Here is a 22,859-nt window from a genome sequence, read left to right on the forward strand (position 1 = left end):
GTTAGATCAGATGTTCTCAGGGGTCTCCTAAGTAAGACCAGTGGAAAACACAGATATTCACATTACAATTCATAACAGTAGGCAAAATTGCAGTTATGAAGTAGCAATGAAAATAATTTTATGGTTGGGGTCACTACAGCATAAGGAACTATATTAAAGGGTCAAGCATTAGGAAGGATGAGAACCACTAGGTTAGATAATCAGGATTATATTTATGATTTTAAGATTGGTTTTCAATGTCTGTAACTGTAAGTGAGGAATTGGTGTGGTCTGTCATGGCTGACAAATATCAGAGTTTGGCTTAGCTTCTCTGGACCCAAAAGCTTCCTTCAGAAGTCAAGTAGGAGTCTAGTCCTGGCATTTTCAAGTAATTACTTGAGTAAGTCTCTGAGGCCAGTGTAGCCTGAGGTAGGGGGGGTGGGTATAGGAAGCTCTCTCGTTGGCCAGCCTTGTTTTCTAGAATTTCTGGCCTCTGTCATTTCTTCTTGTTTATCTTCAGCTGCTTCAAATAGATGTGTGACCATCAATTCCCCCACATTTTTTTCTCCTGCCCTTCTCTCTGGTTCTTCTATTGGCATGGAAGTCAGACTATACAAAGACATTGGGTTTTGCTGTTTTCCTGGCTCACCCATTTCCCAGAACTAAATTATTATCCATAACACATAAGGACCATATTCTCCAGCCCTGTGGATATTGCCAGACCTCAGTGGACCTTTTTTAGAAAGGGTCTACAATATCCTATTGTATTGTCTGGATGCTCTCCAAATCCAGTTTTTAATTTCCTATTGGCTAAATTCTATTTTTCCTTCAGGCCTGTGCTCATCTCCTGCTCATTGCTGGCTTTCCTCTATGCTGTGAGGAATACCTTAATCTCCTTTGGGCCAGCAGACATGCCATTTTAAAATTCCTTTGGGCAGACATTCTGCTAACATCTCTCAGTTCCACTCTTGGCTGAGGTTTACCGTCTTCTGGTCAACCTCCACTCCTTTCAAGAAGAAGTGTGAGGTCTGCAATTCTCCCGAGCAGAAGCCCTGCATCCCTTTTAATACAAGGCCCTGTTACGTGACTGTTTTCTTAAAATCCTGGCACCAAATATTTTACCCATTGCAGGTGATTAGGAAGATCTCAGCTGAAATAGTAGAGCATTTCCTTCTGATAAAAAGATTGAAGAACGTCCGTACTAACTGTCAGCTATGTGTCTCCCAGGAGTCTCTTCAATAAACATCTTTGGAACCTGCCATGTTCTGGTTTTCAGGTTTCAGGATGACAGTGCTGCTTGTGCTAAAACCTGTTTAAGGACAGGAGATCCTTCTAAACCGCAAGTCAAGTGATGCCACTGAGTGGCAGACAACATGACTCGATTTGCATCTTTGCAGTGAACATGCTCCATTATGCTTTGTTGGACTCACAGTGTGGTCCACTCATTACATAGGAGTAACATTTTATAAGCATCCTTGTGAGAGACGAGCCCATGTGTTGAACAGAGCCTTCAGTATGGAGTTAGACGGTGGTCCTCAACAAGGACCAGTCTTTCGCCACCTCTACCACTTACTCTTTGTGTCACTTGACAGAAGACACTTCCCTCTCCATGCTTCAGTTTTCTGGTTCTCAAAATGAGGAGGCCAATGTAGATATATCTGAAATCTCCTTTAAATCAGGATGAAAAATAGGATTCATGGAATAATGCCCTGATAGCATGAAGGGTCTTCATGCTCCATAATGTTGGAGCCATTATGGAGATTTTGTAAATGGCCAACTACCACAAATGGTACTTCCATTTCTACCATCGCCCTTATTAGAGTATCCTAGAGGCAGAAGGGTAGCTCATTTCTGAGACTTTTCTCCTAGTAGGTGGATGTGTCTCGCTTGAAAATAGGGAAGAGAAAAAAAAAATCTACAAAGTACAGATGTTAAGAGCCTGAGGAAAAAGGCTCTCTTCTTCATAATTGAAACCAAACAAAACAAAACTGAAGAATTTGTCTGGAAAAAAAAAGACCAAACCACTTTCCCAACAAAATAGACATAAATGCACCTTTCTTGTGATACGCATTGGCTTTTCTGAATGTGACACCTAGTGGGACCGTTTGTGTTTGTTAGGAATTTTATTGTCAAGTTCTTTGAAGACAGTTTTAATTTTGTGATCAGCATATAAGCTGCCTGACCTACTCTCTTTCAGAAAATCATGTTGAATCTTTCATACTTTCCCCCCTAATTTTACTCTTCACTTTACCAAAGTGAGAGGGTGAAGATTGGGTGACTTTTATCAATCGCTATTCAGAAATTAAAGGAAAGTTGGAGTTCCGTTTTACCATATAGGTTTTGAAAAACTGTTGACTGATGAAGAAAATATATTGACTGAAAAGCTTACAGATGTGCAAAACAGATCAACTGTTAAGACCGTAAAAGTGTGAACTTGACAACCATTGACACAGTTTCAATGTTTAACACTAGCTCTTGACCTCTCTAAGCATCCTGGGCTGTGTTCCATTTACCTTTCTAATATTAAGAGGTGATTTTTTTTTGGGGGGGAGAGTAACTTTAGTGACCCACCGGCCTTGTAAGTGGTATTGTTTCTTGACTTCATTTACGTTGGAATACCAATATTTACCTATACTTTTTTCCTCAGTAAAAAAATGAGAAGAGAAGAGCTGTATGAGAAATTAGTAGTTCTTTTATGATAATATGCCTAATATGTGTGAATTGATGAGTGAGCAATCACTGGATAGTCAATTCCAATAGATTACTTGCTTTGGGAGGGGGGTAGTATTTCCAGTGATGCTGTAGAAATTTTGATGTTAAGCAAAGAAAATGTGATATTTGATGATTCAAAAATTAGTCTCAAGTTCCAAATTCAATCCCGGCAAAAGAGAATGATGTTCACCTATCCAGATAGATAATGGAAAAATAGATTTGAAACCTCATATCGTCAAAGAAAGTGAAAAAAATTTTATGGAGGCCATTAAAGAATCAAAACAAAGGACTGGGCATCTTCTAGCTCGGTGAGAGAGCTCTTGCCTGGCCCTTCTGAGAAGTGAAACCAGTGCTGTCCTCCAGTTAAGCTATTACCTCACCTCACTGTTGAAAACAAGAAACTGCAGAGTTGCATTATATCATTTTTATAAAATATTAATTGTCGAACAGCTAGTCTCCAGCAGGCACTTCACATTCTTTTTTCCTGTTCATTCCAGTCCAAAGTATTACTCATCTAAACTTACTTGGTGAATCATTGTTACAGTAAACTGAGTCCGCAAGACGCCCAGTAATTCATAGCCAGCTGGGGGCTTGTTCACCTTCAGGCCAGCCATTCAGTGCCTGTGCTGGTGAACAGTCATAAGAGGCCATCATCTGCTGAAATTGCATGAAATTAATAAAAAGGAAGGCAAGGTAGCTAATTTTAGGAATCTGGACTGAGAAGCCAATAGGTTCCAAGTAGCTGATTTCCCTGTTTTTCTCCCATTTTAGTAGAGAACTAAGTTGCTGTCGAGGGTGTGTTGATGGTTCCCCCTCCCCTCAGGCCTAATACAGGTGTAGAAAAAGGAAGAGTGACTTCCTACCTGCCTCTGGAGTAGTTGAGGGAGGTACCATGACAGAGGTGCCACTTTAGGCTGACTCTGGAAGGGTCAGCATGAGTTCCTGAGCAAAGAGAGGAGTGGGAGAGTCCATCAGGCAAGGAGTTTAAGATCAGTGAGACTTTATTCTAGTTCACCCACGGGGCTAGCATTCACACGGAGAAGGTTATCTGAGAACTGCCACCACACATGTAGCCAGGAGCCAGATGACAGAATCCTTGTGCTCTAGCCAAGAAGAGACGGTGACCATTTTGAGCAAGGGAGTGGCCCTGGGTGGGCTTGCATTTTGTGAAGATCACGCCGGCAACAGCTGGTGCTCAACCTGTGGGTCACGACCCCTTTGGCAACCCTCTATCTCCAAAATCATTACGATTCAAAACAGGAGCAAAATTGCAGTTATGAGGTAGCAATGAAAACAGTTTTGTGGTTGGGGGTCAGCACAACACGAGGAACTGTATTAAAGAGTCGCAGTGTTAGGAAGGTCGAGAACCACTGGATTAGAGGGCGGGGCAAGACTGGAGATAGGGAAGCCAACTGGTGTGTCAGGAGTATCCAGAAAGATAAGAAATGGGGTAGGGCAGCAGAGGGAGTTCCAGAAGGGTAGGGAGGGTGTTAAGATTTCTGGCATGAGTGTCTGGTTGGAATTGCTGATGGAGGGGCATGGGAGAAACAGAGCTGTTATGAGGAGGGCAGTGATAGCGAGTCCATTTGTGACCGACAATGTCTATTTGCTCTTAGATAAATGTTTCACCAGGACAGAGCTCAAGCTTTGGGAGAGACTGGGAATCCATCAGCATGTACATGGGAAGTGGAGAATCGCTGAACTTGCAGCCCCCAAAAAGCTCGTAGTGCAGAGAACAGCATAATCTCTTTGACAGATGCCTGCTTCAGGAAGTCCAAAGTTAGCAGTGGCCTGTGCTAAGTGAGTCAGTGACGGGATGGAATTCCTCCTCACTGTTACAATCAGTAAACTAGCTGCAACCCCAGCTTTGTGCGGGCATTCGGATCAGTCCAATCAGTTTGCTGCAGGAGATTGCCAGGAGGAAGACTTGCTGGTTTAGACGTGAAATGATGGCACTGAGTTTTCTGTTCAAGTTAGAAAGGCAAGACAGATGAAAGGGAAGAAATGAGAGAAAATGTTTGCCCATGTCAGGAAGAGGCTTTAAAGTCTCTGTTTAAAGTCAGCTGTTAGGCTTGATAAAGATGATGGCAGAAAATCAAATGAAAACAGTGAAGAATAAGAAGTGTGCTTGGGGAAAGGATTGTGGTTGAAGATGGAACCTTTTACCCCAAGGACTCTGATTGTTGAAGCTTAGAGTCCGGGAAGGTAGATGGGGAAAGCTAGCATGCAGTAGATCCTAGGAATTCTGAGCTCTGGCAGACGTCCACCTGCAGGCCATGGAAGGTAGAACCAAGAATATGTTCTGTGTGTTCAGGGTGTGGGTGTTCACCAGACCTAGAGGGCAATAGGGGCTGACCTGAGAATCGGATATAAGGGGGGCCTCTGCGGCATCTGTGTTTTAGTGGGACAAAGTTAGGGAGATCGTCGGTCACTAGGGATGAAGAGTGGCAGTGATAGGGATGGTTGACATGCGTCAGGTCCTCCTAACATTTTATGTCCCTAAATTAGTGCTTTGTGGATGCTTGTTTGATCTCATAGTAATTGTTGGGACACACTGATAATGTCACACGTACCTTTACCATTGTTTCTGTGTACTGGATAAGGTGTGTCTGGGAGTTCTGTGCTCTCGAGTTCAGCTAATGGCAGATCCAAGATGTTTGGAGAAGTCCCATCTGTGCTGAGTATATTCAGACCATCTTCTTGTTTTTAGCCCTTAAACAATACAGTGTAACACCTGTTTGTACAGAATGTACACTGCATTGCATGCCACAGGGAGTCTGGGATGAGCTGGGGATGGTAGCTCACTAGTAGAGTACCTGCCTGACATTCATGAGGTCCTGGAATCTATTCTAACACTGAAAAAAAAAAGGAGGTATTAAAAAATATGGGGGCGAGGTGGGGTAGAGAGATGGCTCAGTAGTTAAGAGCACTTGCTCTGCAAATGATCTGGGTTATACTCATAACTCTTTAATGGTGGCTCATAACCATTTGTAACTCCACTTCCAGGGGGAACCAACCCCCTCTTCTGGCACCTGTGGGCACCAGGCTCACTTATGGTGCACATACATCTGTGTAGGCCAAATACTCATGCACAGAAAAGTAAATACACCTAAAAAAGAAAAATAATTTTAAGTATAAGAGAGGATGTGTGGATCTGTGTAGGTTATTTGCAAATACAATGCTAGTTTATGTAAAGGAGTTGGGCATCCTTGGGTTTGGAAACTAATCACTCACATATGCAGAAGGATGGCCACATCAGGAAATAAGGCAGTCAGTGTAGACAACTCTAATGAGACATTTTGCATTAATGCCAGAGAAAAGTAGCAGATGGAGGTGGAATCAAGAGAAAGCTTTTCCAAGTGATGTTAACACTTCAAAGGCAGTGGTGGGGGTGGAGCAGGGAGAAGAGTAACTGAAGATGCTGGAGAGGGATGCAGAGAGAGGGATGGAGAGAGAGGGATGCAGAGAGGGATGCAGAGAGAGAGATGGAGAGAGGAGTGCGGAGAGAGGGATGGAGAGAGAGAGGGATGGAGAGAGAGAGGGATGCAGGGAGAGGGATAAAGAGGGGATGCAAAGAGAGGGATGGAGAGAGAGAGGGATGGAGAGAGAGGGATACAGAGAGGGGGATGGAGAGAGGGGGATGCAGAGAGAGGGATGGAGAGAGAGAGGGATGGAGAGAGAGAGGGATGGAGAGGGGGATGCAGAGAGAGGGATGCAGAGAGAGGGATGGAGAGAGAGGGATGCAGAGAGAGGGATGGAGAGGGGGATGTAGAGAAAGTGATGCAGAGAGGGGAATGCAGAGGTGGACTAGGGTGGCACAGACCAGTCAAGATGGGAGGGGCCCAGCTTTGAAAGCAGAAGGGGCAGCTTTCATGGAATTGAGGAAAAATTAAGGAAACTTTGATTTAATAACTTACATGTTTCTATGAAAATATGAGATGGCCTGATTTTATTCTTGATAATATCAGTGTTGGACAATTTAGAAAGGAAACCAGAAAATTCACTGGATGTGTCTTCCTTTTATTCTGTCAGACATCTTACAACTTAGTTTTATGGGCTTCAGAAGAGAAATGCTCAGTCTTACTAATGTTAACTCCTCCAAAACTACATCCCGGTGTGTGGTGCTTAACTTGCCATTTCCTTTGTGGTTTGTACTTGATCCGTCATTTTAATGTGAAAATAAATTATTTTTCACATATATCTCTTAATTGTTTCTCCAGAACCCTGTTTTTGGGAGAACTGTTGAGTTCTGAGGTAGGAAGAGAAGAAAGCATGGTAGCTGGACGTGTACATAGTAACTGATCAAAAATGGGGAGGGAAGGATTATGGAGACGATCCCTAGACAGATAAAGAAGGACTCTAGATAGAAGTCTGTTGTAAATAAGACATCTTATAAGAGCATGTTCATTAATGTGCAAAAAGCACAAGGCCACTGTTTATGAGCTCTCGGGTCGATAGTCCTCTGGGGAACTAGCATTTGGGGTCTTGAGTAGCTGTAACTCATTGACACATGATTTTTCCCATGGGTAACTGGGCCACTGACTCATCAGATTCTCTCTTAAACACAATCATAGTTATCTACAGGGTTGAGTAAACCATTAGTTTTTTTTTCCCCTCCTACAATTCCACAGTTGGAGCTATTTTTAGCATTTACTCCCCCCCCCCAAATGGCCATAAAACTGCATTGAGGTGGCTGGAGAGATGGCTCAATGGTTAAGAGCACAGGCTGGCCTTTCAGAAGACCCAAGTTTGATTCCCTGCACCCCACATGGTGGCTCACAACCATGTGCAACTCCAGTCTCAGGGAACTTGATGTCCTCTTCTAGCCTGTATGGGGTTCATATGGACACATACAGGCAAAACTCTCATACACATAAAAGTAAATAAGTATCTTCTCAAAATAACTGTGTTGAGATTCCATGTTACCCAAGTCAGAAAGGTCATGGTCAAGAAAACAAATACCAAATAACTTGCAAGGATACAGAGGGTGAAGGGTGAGGAGTCCTCATACACTGCCAGTGAGAATGTAAGCTAGTACAACCCCTATGGAAATCCGTGTGGAGGTTCCTCAAAAATAAAACTATATGGCCCAGATACAATGACTCCTTATGTACCCAAAGGGCTCTCTGCCAACACATGACGTGTTTGGACATCCATGTTTATTGCAGCACTATTCACAATGGCCAAGTCATGCAACCAGCCTCGTTGTCCCTCAACAGACGAATGGAAGAAAATATGGTGTCGAAGTACAATAGAGTTTTGTTTAGCCATAAAAAGAAAGAATTGTGTCATTTTCAGGAATAGGTGGAACTGGAGATTGTCAGGTTACCTAACTAAAATAAGCCAGGCTCAGAAAGAAAAATACCCATATATTTTCTCTCATATGCAGAATCTCTATATTTTTTTTTTAAAGAAATGGAAGTAGAAGAACTGTTTCGAGATAGAAAAGTGTACCTGAGAGAGGGTAATGGGAGGGGGTGGATATGAACAAAGAACATGATATACATACAAGACTTTGTTATCAGGAAGCCCATTATTTTGCATAATGACGATATACCATCAAAAAAAGAAACAAGTTTTAAGAGGTGACAGCACTTTCCCCTGTAGGAAAAGAAAGCTGTCTTTGAAAATAAAGACTTGAAAACATTTAGGAAATACTGGCCGTGGCTAATTGTGGCAGTCATTTCAGTGTGAAAATATTTCCTGAGGAAACGTCAATGTTTTCTCATAGACCCCAGTGTTTTCGCTACTAAACCATTTTCATCCAAACATTTTATTCGCATGTTTGATGTTTTTTAAAGTTCCTTTTGCGGAAACATGGTCCTCCCATCTGATCATGCTGTAACAGAGCGCCTTTGCTTATCCATCCCATACCTGGTGTTGGTCGGTCTGTGTTTATTTCCTGTCTGATGTTCAATGTCTCTCTTTGCAGATATTGATGAATGTGTAAACAACACTGTGTGTGACAGTCATGGGTTCTGTGACAACACAGCTGGCTCTTTCCGCTGCCTCTGTTATCAGGGCTTTCAAGCCCCACAGGATGGGCAAGGGTGTGTGGGTGAGTTTTCGGTTTTTGTTTTGTCTTCTCCCCTCTTATCATATTTCATGCACCTTTTCCAAAAGAAATGAACATTATCAAAAGTAGGTGAACTAAAGCAGGGCACTTTTCACCATGGTCTGATTTTTAATCATAGGATTCGAGATTGTAGAAAATATATGTCCTTTGACCTCCGAAGGGGACAGGAACGTTAAGAGAGACGTTTAAGTTATTTAGGGCTATTTTTTAAAGAACATCTGTTTAAAGCCAGCTGAGGATCTGTGTCCCCAGGTAATGACGTCTGCCTTGTGGTACAGCTGGCCTGTCTTGGACGCGCACCTCATGAAGCAGCAGCACATTTAAGGAAAATGCTGGCACAAGCTTCCGCTTCCGGGAATAACACCAGCGCAGTCATGCTTCCGGTTGTGCAGCCGCTACGGGATGGACAGGGCTGGGAAAGCGCCCATGCCATCAGATGTCCCAGAGCGTAGTCCAACACAGGCTCTTAGAGGAGAGCTCATATTCCGTATTCTGATGAGCTGTGATGTCTGCAGCCTTGTTAGGAAACACGCTTTCTGTTAAAGCATTCTCATGGGGAAAAGGGGGAGGAGCTGTAGAATTTCCAGCTTTCACGCATTATGCAGCTTTTTTTTTTTCCTTATTCTTCTGAGCAGAGGAAAGAGCCGTGTTTGCCACAAGGCAGGTGCCATTCGAGGCCAAGACAGTGACTTCCTTGCCCTTGGCAATTTGCCGGTCCACCACTAGTTCATTTACCATCCAGACCCCCCCTGGACAGCCAAGTCTGTTCAGAAGCTTGATTATATCACTGGAACTGGAACTGCTTTTCTAGTACTAATTATGGAAACTCAGTTAATTCCCAATTACAGGAAAATATTTAGGAAGCAACAATGCAATTTTCCCAAATTCACAGAAACAATGCCGAATCAAAAACCACATGTCACTATTTGAGAATTACAAGGAAAACCAGCTGTTTTAACCATACAGTGAAAATTATCCTAGGAGACTGTAATCCCAGCTGTTCTGGAGGGTGAAGCCAGAGGATTTCAAGTCAGTTGAAGGCCAGCTTGGGTAACAACAAGACCCTGTTTCAAAATCAAAATTTAACAAATAAACATAGTTTAGCAAGTGGGACATGTACCTAAAATCTAAGAGGACTGCCTATGTCCAATCCCCAGTACCAATAAAATAATGATGGGATTTGTTTATATTTTGACTCACAGGCCTTAATGTGAGCTCTGCTTATCTCCCTGGCTTTACACTTCCTCAGCTTTCTTGTGCCAGCGACATTAGGCTGCTTGTAGTTGGTCACACCACTGGTCACTCGCTTGGCTGTCACTTGTTCCTTCCGCTGTGGTTCATCTCCCCTGGGCATAACATTTGATCTACGGCAAGTGTTCAGTATGTGGTGGTGTTTGCTTGTTTAATGTTGAAACATCAGATGTTGACACCACAGAGATCCAAAGCCACCCCCCTACTCCCCCCCCCCACCCCCCCCCACCCCGCTTACTGTTCATTCTCAAGAGACTAATGCATGTGCCTGAACTGTATTGATTTTTCCAGTCTGGCACATAGAACACCACCCTTAGAGAATGGGTGTTGGCTGTTATTTTGATAAGCTCAATAAACACCATTTATTTGGTTTTTTTTTTAAATCATTGTTTAATAGATATTAACTAGAGGCCGATTCAAAGCACTGGCTGCTCTTCCTGAAGACATGGGTTCAATTCCAGCACCCACATGGTGGCTCACAACCAACCGTCTGTAACTCTAGTTATTTGACACCCCCTTCTGGCCTCTGAGGGCACCAGGCATCTACATGGAGCATGGACATATATGCAAGCAGGGCATTCACACACATAAAATAATAATAATATATTTTTTTAAAGAGATGTTAAATGAGTACCTGCTACTTGCCCTTCTCCAAGAATATTAGATAGCGTTTCAGAGATGAAATCGTGTATCTGGTTTCTGGTTGTGCTGTTTCCTCTTACTTGGGTCTGTTCCCAGCCCCCTTAATCTGTTCATCATTCAGATCTGGGCTCAAATGACATTTCTCTAACATACCCCTGCATGGAACAATCACTGCAGCATGCTTCTTCGGAGGTCTGTTCCTTTAATTCCCAGCATTCCCTGCTTGTGGGATTTTCTTACTAATTTCTCTGACTTAACTCTAACTTCTATAAAGGCAGGAGCTGGGCCTGCCTGACTCAAGATCACACCCTGACATGGGGGCCCCAAGGACCTGGCCTGTATGAGTAAGCTAGAACATACCTCTTGATCAAATGAATGCAGTCTGGAGGGACAGATTGCAATAGTCACGTTGGTAGTATGAGTTGGAAAGTAGAATTTCATTTGATATTATGTACCTAAAATTAACAAATGTGAACCAGCCAATTTCTAAAGTCAACCCTTCTGATGGAAATTATGACCATGTTGATTGAAGGCTTCAATTCCACTTTGCCTTATGGTACCGTATCTTTTTATAAGTGACCACTCAGGTTATTGGGTTTGGATCAGTCTATGGACAAGTGAAATGGAAAAGTTAGGGAATATTCTGAAACATCCAGATCCACAAAGCTGTCCAAGAAAACAAAAAACAAACAAACAAGACAAACGAGGTATAAAAGTGAAAACAATGTTTTCCACCCACTCCTGGATGAGTTGGAAATTGCTCACATGTTTAAATCTGGAAAGATCCTCAGGGTTTAATTATGAAATCATATATATTAATGCAGACGAGCTGTGAGCATCCCAGAGTCGGTTGCATACGTTGATGACTGAAGAAATCACCAGTAAAAAAATTTTTAGGAGCAGAAAGAGAAATGGTACTGTTGGACAAAGACACATGAATCAACAGCCTTTCCTTGGGGCCTATGAACTACAGACTTGGGTTAAGCAAATCTTTGGACTTTGCTTTGATTATATGGATTTACATATAGGCAAAGGAAACATTCTTCAAGGTAGAGGTTACACTGGGGACATTGACAGACTAAGGAAAGACAATGGAATTGGTCACTAGTTAGTGGACCAATCAGTTTCACCTGAAGGACAAATTCACTTGTGCCCTGCCGTGATCCAAAGTCTATTGTTAATTTAGGCTGAAATGTATTTTCTGACACGTAAGTATGTTTTTAAAATCTTCCATTTTAAATCTAACTTTAGATCGCCCAAGTGCCTGTGCTTCTGGTTTTTCTTTGAATTGCCATCCAGGGGTAGAACTTTGGGTCCTTTGTGTGTTCAATAAGCCGACAAGCGAGGAAGACAGTGCTGGACATTGAAAGGGCTCACACTACGCTCCCAGTGAGATTCCAGGCTGCTCCTTAAAACTAGAATTGGAGTTGAGAAGCTTGCCCCTGTGTTTGTACCATCCTTTTATCCGGGCCCAACTGTCCAGCTCTGCCTGCAGGGGTCCTTTCCTGGGAAGGACAAAGTTGAGGGCTCGCTGGAGACCAGCTCATTCCCAGCAGCCACGACTGGCCTTGGCACAGCTGGTAAAAAGAGCTGTCAGGAGAGACACACACACGTCTTACTTGACCTGTGCTCTTTTTCCAGATGTGAACGAATGTGAGCTACTCAGTGGTGTATGTGGGGAAGCTTTCTGTGAAAATGTGGAAGGATCCTTCCTGTGTGTGTGTGCAGACGAGAACCAAGAGTATAGTCCCATGACTGGGCAGTGCCGCTCCCGGGTCACCGAAGGTAAGTCCCAATGGCACTGTGCAGGGGTTGGAGGGTGTCTCTCAAGATGGGGCTGACCCAGGCTTAGGCTACACATTCTGGAGGTGAGTGAGACAGGACACGTCCCGGCACACAATCCTGCCTCTGGAAGTATCTTAGTTAGGGTTACTATTGCTGTGATGAAACACCATGACCAAAGCAACGTGGAGAGAGAGGGGGTTGTTTCAGCTTATACGTCCAGGTAACAATCCCTCAACTTGGGAAGTCAGGGCAAGAACTCAGACAGGGCGGGAATCTGGAGACAGGAGCCGAGGCAGAGACCATAAAGGAGTGCTGCTTACTGGCTTGCTCCTCATGGCTTGCTCAGTCTGTTTCCTAATGGAACCCAGGACCGCCAGCCCGGGATGGCCCCACCCACAATGGACTGGGTCCTCTCCCCATTAATCACTAATTAAGAAAATGCTTTGCAGGCCTGCCTACTGTAGGCCAATCCTACCGAGGCATTTTTGTGATGGAGGTTCCCTCCTCACAGGTGACTTCAGCTTGTGTCAAGTTGACTAGCTAGCTCAGGTAGCTTGCATGCTCTTCTTATGCCTTATCCGAAAAATGAGGATGCAGGTGATGGCTGCTAGGGCTAAGTGGCTTCTGATGTTCTTCCCAACCCAGCAACACCATTCGTAAAGGGTTCAAAATGACGAGGACGTTAGCTGAGAAGTGCCTAAATCCTAGCTAGAATGCTATCCGCTAGTGTTTAACATGGCGTCATCTCACCAAGTTACATAACCCTCCTGTTATAGCCCTTGGGGAAACTCCCAGGGTCTACAAAGACTTCCACTTGGAATTCTTAAGGGTTTTTCCAGAAGTTGACCTAGAGAGTTGCTATGTTTACATTTGTTTAAAATGTGATTCAGGCCATGTAGTCACTGAATAAATTGAAATGGAGAACTGACAGCCTTTCAAATACATGAATCACCTTCCAGACTGTTGGTCACCCTTTTAGTTGGTATAGCCATGTAGCTATAACTTAGTTGTGTGTATGGTTTGGGTATATATATATATATATATATATATATATATATATATATATATATATATATATATATATATAAAGCAAAGACCAAATGGTCCTTTGTGAGCCAAATAAAATGGCACATAGGCTATTTTACTTTCTGGTTAAATCTCAGTGTTATTCATCACCTCTTAAGAGATTCATGTATAGGAGACATTTGTTCTGTGTAAAAGAACTATTTGTGTAAGTCATGGGGAATGAAGTGTGACAGTATTTTTATCCATATATTTTTCTCAGTGATTAAATGTGGAAAGGGAAGGGGTGCAGAATGAGCTGGACACTAATTTAAACATATCATTTGAAGGGAAGTTAGCAGGTTAGCATTGAGAAAGGGCTGCTGTTCATTCCAGTGACCATGTCCATGGCATCTATATGGTAGAGACTTTTACTTAGTTGTACCTACACTACCAAAAACCAAAATGACAATCTGCTTGGCCGTAAATAACCACACAGCCCTTCTCTTCTCTGTCCTTGGTTCCATTTGCAGAGTGAAATCTAACCCACAAATGTTATATGAGATGCATTAACATAGCATGTCATAATATTATAGCATTGTTCACCTCTGTGAAGATTGGCAGTCTTGGTAGAGGTAAATGCACATGATACAAAGTTAAATAAAAAATAAGGTATTCCAATGATCATGCTCTATAGAGGGAGGGGTGCAAATATATGAAAAGATAATGATAGGCCTCTCTGGAAATTTTAGAAATTTTCCATGTTATCTATAATATTTTAAATGGGAAAGCCAGATTCTAGTCCACTCACCTCTTCAAGCTGTGTAAATGTGGGCATCTCAACATCTGTGTGTTTGGGGTTCTCATCTATAAAATAGGGAGAAATGTTTCATTTACTTCCCAAAACTCTGTGAACTTTGAGTGAAATCATATAGTCAGAGTCATTTGTGAATGCTAGGTACAGTATGAAGTGTCACAGTGAGCTACATCTCAGACATATGAGGAAAGTCTAGTTCCTTGTATGGTCTGTTATTAAAGAGTGGACCTTCTTAACTACAGTTGTTTTTGCTAGAATGTTTTAATAGCACCGAGAAGTGATTCATTTATGTCACATTAGGGTACATGTCTAGACCCTAAAATTTTCTTTTTTTTTTTTCTTCTTCGAGACAGGGTTTCTCTGTGTAGCTTTAGAGCCTATCCTGGATCTCACTCTGTAGACCAGGCTGGCCTCGAACTCAGAGATCCGCCTGGCTTTGCCTCCTGAGTGCTGGGATTAAAGGCATGTGCCACCACTGCCCAGCTCTATTTCTTTCTTTTTTTAAAAAAGTATTTTCTTTCTCGTATGTGTGTGTGTGTGCGCGCGCGCGCGCGTGCGCGCGCACACGCGCATGTTTGTAGATACAAGGTTGATGTGATGGATCATTTTCCATTGCTCTTACACCTTATTCATTGAGGTAGGATCTCTTGCTAGTCTGCTATCCAGCTTGCCCTAGTGATCCCTGTCTCTGCCTTCTGAGGTTAAAATTACAGGTAACTCACTCCTTGGGTCCTAGGGCCCTGAACGGGACCCTCTAGCTTGCCTACCAAGTGCTTTAACCATTGAACTATCTCCTCAGCCTTTTTTTTTTTAAAGCTAGAGATTAATAAAGCTTTATTAGTACCACAAGACAATCAGAACCATCTTTACTGAACAGAGGTAGCTTACAGTCAACTGCATTATACTACTACTACTACTGTGTGTGTGTGTGTGTGTGTGTGTGTGTGTGTGTGTGTGTGTGTGTGTGTGTGATGTATGTGCAAGGGGAAGCCAGAGAACATTAGATGTTCTCTTCTATCATTCTTCACTCTAGCTTTTGATACAGGGTCTCTCACAGAAGTCACAGACTTGGCTAGACTGGGGACCTGGAGAGCTCCAGAGAGCTGCCTGTTTTTTCCTCTCCAGTGCTGGCATTACAGGCATATGATGCCATGCCCCGCTTTTTACGTGGATACTCCAGATCCACACTCAAGTCCCCGTGCTGGTGAAGCAGCCTCTTTCCTGATGCACCGTTTACCCAGACCCCACACACTTATAACTTTGTAAGCTATAGCATCTTTCTTTTTTCTTCCTTCTTTCTTTCCTTTTCTCCTTCCTTCCTTCCTTCCTTCCTTCCTTCCTTCCTTCCTTCCTTCCTTCCTTCCTTCCTTCCTTTATTTCTTCTTTTTTTTCAAGACAAGATTTCTCCATGTAGCCCTGGCTGTCCTGGAACTCACTCTGTAGCCCAGGCTGGCCTTGAACTCAAGAGATCCACCTGCCTCTGCCTCCCGAGTGCTGAGACTAAAGGCTGCACCACCACCACCTGACAGCATATAGCACCTTTCTTTCAAAGCATCCATCCCCATCTACTTTGGAGGTTTTCCTATGACCAAGTCCCCACCGTGTCCTTTACTTCTCCCTGTCTCAGCTTACTTGATCATTTTTTCTGGCCATTTATCTTTCCACAAAGAAGTGTCTTCCTGTTGGCGCTATCTGTCACTGTGTTGACCCTTCACCTCTCTGAAGGGGCATACAAATGCCAGCTGCTTCTACATGACCATCTCCCGCAAACTGTCCATACCACAAGAAGTCCCCACACCTCTGTAATACCTTTTCCACCCCAAAATTTGCTATAAATTAGGTCTGAAGAGGATCATCTGTGCCTTTCATGAACGTTTTGGGAAATTTTACTTGTTACTTCAAATGTGACCTTGTTGGCACCATCCAGGCCTCTCACTGCTGATGCCGTGTGTCCCTGTGGTCCAGGATGAGCCTGTGCTGGTATGACCTCTGCTTTCCCTCTCTCTCTCTGGACGTGCTTCCCAGTCACACTCATCCTAGGGTGATGTGCTCATCTCCCAGATTTTCTTCTCCATGGAACCCTGCTTTGTCAGGAGTTCCCTCCATCTGTTTCTGCTCATTTTTTTTTTCTCCTCAACTTTTCTAGTTTTTGCTAACATCACTGATGTTTCCAATCTACCTTCTCTCCAGCCTGTAGCTCTCCCAGGCTCCCCTTCCCCGTGAAGCCTTTACCAGAACAAACAAAACAGCCTATCCTAGTGGACAACATAAAGCCCAAATCCATTAGCAGTATAGCAAGTCCTTTATGGCCAACGTTTTAGACATCATCTTCTCAGTATCTTCTCAGGTCTCCATCAGAAAACAACAACAGCAAAAAAAGACTTTATTCATCTGACAACTGCTTATCATGTGTTTTTTAAATGCAAGCTTCTCAGGTAATTCTCTCAAAACTCTGCCAGGTACTCCAGTACCTATACAAGGGCAGCCATACCCACCATCTAACACACCACCTATTAATACATTTCTGGACCATCCTCATCTCTCAGGGTCATATTCTATGGCATTAGTTAGGATGACCAGGCATTCTAACTAACACTCAGTCTCCTAGGTAAAAATGCCTTCTGTGGACCATCACACACACACACACACACACACACACACACTCCGTTCTGCCCACACTGATACAGGGACAGTTTGCTTTTTATGCCCCAATCATACCTTAATTTGGTGTTTTTTTTTTCTCTTCTTAATCCATCTTTCAAAAACTAAATTCAGATGTCACGTCTGCCAGGCAGCCTTCTCCAATAGCCTTCTCCAGCTTGTTCTTTGCATTGTGACTTAGGTGTGAAGAATAACGTCCAGGAGTAGATGCTCCAGACCCAGGGCTCACAGCTTGCTGGCCTGACTCCCCATCAACTGATCTCTTTAACGAGAACTTCTGGCTATGGTGGCACATACCTGTGATGCCAACACTTAGGAGGCTAAGGCAGGAGGGTCGCAAGTCTGAGAAGCCACATGTAGAAGACACCCTGTGTCATAAAAGCAAAAGGAAGAGTGTATAGGAACCGTGTCTGTGTGCTTTTTTAAGTGACGTGTTCTGTGTTTTGCTTTCTAGACTTCATATTTCTCTTTCCCATCTAAGCTTCCTGCCTTTTGGTGGTCTTGCCTCTCCCTCTACATCACATCACATTCCTGTTATTGGTGACTTCTGGAATTCAAACACAACCCTCTCCTGAATCCCGCTTTCAAAAAAACAAATAGCACCTTTCTCCCTGCTTTGCAAGTTCTTGAGTGAGAAAACTAGAAAAATACTATATGTACATCTCTTAAATGTTTTCAAGGCAGAGTTTCTCTGTGAAACAGCCCTGGCTGACCTAGAACTCTCTTTGTAGACCAAGCTGGCCTTGAACTCAGATATCCACCTGCCTCTGCCTCCCCATTGTTGAGATTAAAGGCATGTACCACCACCACCTGACAAGTTCCATTTTTACTGTGTCTTGAAATATTACTGTAGCACTGCCTTGCTCTCAGAATATGAGGTGATATACATCATGAGGGCCTGATGGAATTTTCCAACTAGAGCAAAGAATCAAGTTTCCTGGGTCATTCTGTTGGAAGTAATTCACTGAACATTTCCACCTCCATGGAGCTTGATAAATAGGTCCTCTCAGGACTGTGAGCAGTATGGAATTGGGCTCTTTTTATTTACACCCCTCTGCTACATGTCTCTTTGGCCATTGTGATCGGCTGTCTCCAAAGGGTATGGAGAAGGTTAGCTCTTGAAGACCTTCAGAATGGTGGCTGCGTATAAGCAGTATAGAGGCAAACAGCTTGCCGAGACCTTCAGAATGTACTAGAAATACAATGGAAGGAGAACTCAAGATCCATTTCCACTTTAAATAAATGAAATAAAAGCATTCTCGACCATCTCACCCCATCAGCAGACTCTGGGGTCAGACATGTTTTGGGAAGACCAAAGAAGGAAAGAGCCTTTGTAAATGAAAAGCCACACCCTCAGTAGCTGAGCCAAAAGAGCGATCCCAAAGGCTCTGTAGAATGCAGAGCAGCTACAGTTGGTCCTTCCTGTGTAGAGCTGCGGGCCATGTTCACGCCATAGGAGGCCGTGCATATGATCCACGGGAACAAAGGTCACCTGTGTCCTCTCCTCATTTATCATAGAGTAAAGGAGGAGCAGAACAGATGTGAGCAACTCACTATGCTAAGACGTTACATCCCAAGGAGAGGTGGACACTTGGTGCCAACCTGGCTTCTCTCCCGCAGAAGGTGAAGATGCCATTACCTGCCCCATCCACGGACTACGGTTACTCTGTGTCTCACTCCAAGGGCTTTAAAAACAGTTCCTTCAATTCAAGCCACCTGAGGCTGAGGGTATGTTTCCAGGGTAGAACACCGGCCTCGCACATATGGGGTCTCCTGTAGATGCCTGTCACTAAAACCAAACCAAACAAGACATCAGTGTGAAACCGTCAAAACCACGTTGATGTTCTCACTATCACCGTACACACCACTCGGATGAAGGTGGACATATTAATCTTCATACCCAAATGATAGGCCAGATGACCAGTACACATGAGAACAATCAAATCTGAGAATACCAGAGAAGTGGTATGTTTCTTAGAAGTCTGTGGCATGGGGTGTGGCATGGCCAGTCTTACTGATCGTCTTTGAGAAAAGGAGCAACCGTTCACTTCATTCCCAGCACTTCTCATAACCATTGATTGGACTGTAGAAAAGCTTTTTCCATTGGAACCTGTCTGCTCCTGGCAACGGTGGTCCAAACTCAGAGAAATTCTTCAGAAAAACTACCGTATATGTGTGTGTATGTGTGTGAGTATATATACACATGCATGTACACATCACACATTCTCTCTCTCTCTTATACACACACACACATACACACACACACACACACACACACACACACACACACACACACACACACCAGAGATTTTTACTCCAATGGAAAAATGCTCTAGGAAGTTGACCATTTAAAGGTCTAAGAGATGGGGATGTTGTATTCTTTTCCCAGAATGACCTTTGTGGATCAGTTTTTGAGAAAGAATTTGCGTTTCTTTCCAACATGGATGAAGGCTCGCCTGGCTATCCACATCAGCTGTGTAAACACTGAACTCTCAAAGAGCTTGGAAAGAAAATAAGATCAGTGTTTGAAAAGAACTGAATAATACAATTGTATTGTTGATCATGCCTCTTATGTAATAATCTCTACCTCCTTCCAGTGCAAGATAAAAAACAAAGATAATTTTGCTGTTTTCTGTGATGTAAAATGTAAGTGTAAAAAAAAACCACAAAACGTAATATGTAGGTAAATTACATAGGCATGTATATGTGTGTAATTTGTCATGCTTTGATTTAGAATGAACTCTGTTTTTTTTATTATCAACATTGGGGCTCTTCTACATAATACTGCATTTTATTAATATAAATCAGACATACTCTAACTTTGTACATAAGGAAAATATTATTAATCTTTTTTTTAAACTTCACCTATAAAACTGTTGCTTTCCTGATTTATGTTTTTAATGCATTACTTAATGGCTACCATTTTTAGCCTAACTGAATATAGTAAGATGGTAAAACTGAACAGTAACACTGAAAATTTATTGAAAATATTGTGGGAAACACTTGTAAATTTCCCCATGAGGTTTCTGGAATTGACTTCATGGTCATTTTAAAGGGTCGTTCTTGGTCTTCGCTAATAACTCTGTTCCTGAAAGGCTTGGAGCCCTTCTGACTAAGATGGCTCCCATCACAACAGGAGTAAAAGCCCATCCTACACATGAGTGACGCAAGAGAGGTCAGGCAAGGGTGGTGGTGGGGTTTACCCAGTCCACACGCAAAGAACGGATCTGAAACCACTTCATCACTGACACATGGTAATCAGCACTTGAGTCTTCTCCTAGACTCTTGGTCTTGGTTGGGGCACCACCTGCTGTCCATACTCATTTAGAGTCCAAGCCCAAAAATCTGTCAAAGAGAGAATCAACAGGTAAAGTTCTCGAAGGATCTCTGGCATTCTCCTTGGCACTCTGCTTAGGGAGTAGCGTGGATTGGGAAGGTCTGTTTGAGTCTTTGCTTGTTTCATAAGAGGAAGGGAGGAATAGTTTCCCTGATGGCATTTTATGAACTCTTGCTTTAGAAATGCCCTTAAACTGCTTTGTATATGATTGAAGCAGCTCACGAGGGTCAACTTGACCCTGACAAATCCAATACATAACAAACGATTGTGAAAATAACTCATTAAATGTCCCTCATATCATGACCTACCAACTTCAAAAGTCAGTAAGTCTGTGTTAGATTCTTACTTTGTCTTCCCCTCACTGGTAAATATTCTCTTTTGTGGTTTCTTTGGATCTAATCATTCAAAAATGGTAGGGTTCTAATGAAAGCATTGTGTTGACAATATGCCAAGTAACTATGATAGCCATTGTCAGCTCTTATTTGATGCAGTATAAAATAAAAACTATAAGTGATAAATTACAACCAGACCATAGGCAGTCATTTGAACTCTATAGCATTTGGTGGAAGAAATTATATTCCTTTCCAAGCCCTGTCATAATATAATAATCAAGGAGGTAAAGACAATCAACTCTAATCATTCCATTGTTTATATTTCATTTTCTGAAAATGACTAGACTTTGTCCTTATCATTTATGTTCTTTCATATCAACTTGTTAGTGTATTGTCATAGAGAAAGTGAATCTGTTAGAATATGTTTTCCTTTTGGGGGGGGGGGCTATGAACAGAATCTGAACCCAGACTTGCAGCCTTGTCCTGCAACTTGGCTGGAGCTCACAGCTTCCTTCTGCGTTATATATTTGCATCGTTTCACTGGTTAGATTTCCAGGGATGAGAGGTTGTTTTATGGGCACCAGGTCACCACGTTGTTTTTCTACGTGTCTTCCAGTATGCACTACTCAGACTGACTTGGGGCCTGGTTGATCCAAATAACTGCTGAAGGGTGAACTATTACATGTGGCCCCAGACCTTGGGTCCCATTTCGGGGAAAATTTTTCAATAATTTAAGTAGGTGTTACAGCTCTGTAAAGAGTGGCCCTGGGTTGGCAAAAGAAAGCAGATATGGAAACTGCTCACAGCCAAGTTTATAAGAATAAAGTAATGGGTTAATGTAAAAGGAATTGGCTTTGACAGACTTACGCTCTGGAGTGTATTATAAACCTACCAAAATTCAGGACTCAAGGGCATGCTTGTCTTAAAGTGGGAGAATCTGACCTTGAAGGTGGTGGAAGATGGTCTTGTGCCCATGGCCTCTGTCCTGTTGTGATCTGTACTCGACTGTATACTTCCTCTATACTCCTTAGATTCTACTGTAGACCACCAACCCAGAGAAGACAAGAAGGAATGCTACTATAATCTCAATGACGCCAGTCTCTGTGATAATGTACTCGCCCCCAACGTCACCAAACAAGAATGCTGCTGTACGTCGGGAGCTGGCTGGGGAGACAACTGTGAAATCTTCCCCTGCCCTGTCCAGGGGACAGGTAAGATCTACTGACTGCTGTGTTCCCACTGCCTGGGTGTCACATGGTGTTCAGGGGCCTGGCAAGGAGTACCTTTTGGCTATGGACTTTGAGGTCCTGAAACAGCATTCACTGCCTTAGTGACTCCAAAGAGGCTGTCCTTCAGTGAACTCCTCTCCAGTCCAGAGCCTTTGCCCCCGCCCCCACCTCCGAATTTATTCTTAAATTCTGCCTGTCATAGGATGCACTATTACAGTCAGGCTCTGTAGATATGAAAGATAACTATGAAAGATAACTCGGTTTTATTCCACTTCAAAATAAAAGCCATCTCATTATTTATTTATTTATTTATTTATTTATTTATTTATTTATTTATTTATTTATTTATTTATTTTGTGTGTTGCCACGGACTGGCCCACCGGGAGTACCACGACCGTAGGAGAATCAGGGCTTGGGTAGTCAGGACGGCAAGGATTCGGCGACTGACAGACAGACAACAAACACACTCAAAAGTGGTTTGAAGCTGCTGCAATTTTACTTCTGCAAATCAGTAGTTTATATACAGAAAAGAAAACTATCAAGTCATACAGGGAACAACAAGAGCTTGGCAATAATTCAATTACATCATCTTTAAAAAACATCAAGCACACAGTTACTAATCGGCGCTAGACATATCCCTTCACTCACAAGAACTTTATGACCCAAAGAGCAGTCTGTGTTTTTTAAACTTAGTACAGTCCCTAGACTTGTGTAGGCTTCTTGCAGCTGTGTCCTTCATCTTTATCTCAGCCGCTCGCTAGTTTATTATGAACTTCTACTTTTCTGGTTCTCATGACCCATTTAGCCAATTTGGATGCTGCAGATCCTCCCTAAGTATTTCTTCAGTTCTTCACCATATATCTCTTCTAATATAAAACCTTTTTACCTGCTGGAATATGGACACTTGTATTTTTACACCTGCAAGGGGAAGGGGTTCTGCTGTTGTCCTTAAGTTTTCTATGCTGAACTTCCTCAACAGAGGGGCCCACTATCTGCCTCCTATGAGATAATGTTTTCTGCCATAAATCACTTTAGT

General features: G+C 42.8%; 1 protein-coding gene across 7 annotated transcripts in view; it reads left to right on the top strand.

Annotated features, from left to right (window-relative positions):
- The window catches only part of Ltbp1 (latent transforming growth factor beta binding protein 1), a 399,391-nt gene that overhangs the window by 343,306 nt on the left and 33,226 nt on the right, over positions 1-22,859 (top strand). For 3 of the 7 annotated variants that reach the window (XM_006984834.4, XM_016003424.3, XM_016003423.3), the window contains 3 exons: positions 8,624-8,749; positions 12,302-12,445; positions 21,626-21,805. In XM_006984834.4, coding sequence (XP_006984896.1) covers positions 8,624-8,749; positions 12,302-12,445; positions 21,626-21,805 — 450 coding nt within the window. The remainder of the gene's footprint in view (positions 1-8,623; positions 8,750-12,301; positions 12,446-21,625; positions 21,806-22,859) is intronic. The other 4 variants (XM_076558653.1, XM_076558655.1, XM_076558654.1 and 1 more) reach the window with 2 other exon arrangements.

Source organism: Peromyscus maniculatus, chromosome 22 (assembly GCF_049852395.1).
Source record: "Peromyscus maniculatus bairdii isolate BWxNUB_F1_BW_parent chromosome 22, HU_Pman_BW_mat_3.1, whole genome shotgun sequence".
Classification (NCBI taxonomy): Eukaryota; Metazoa; Chordata; class Mammalia; order Rodentia; family Cricetidae; genus Peromyscus; species Peromyscus maniculatus.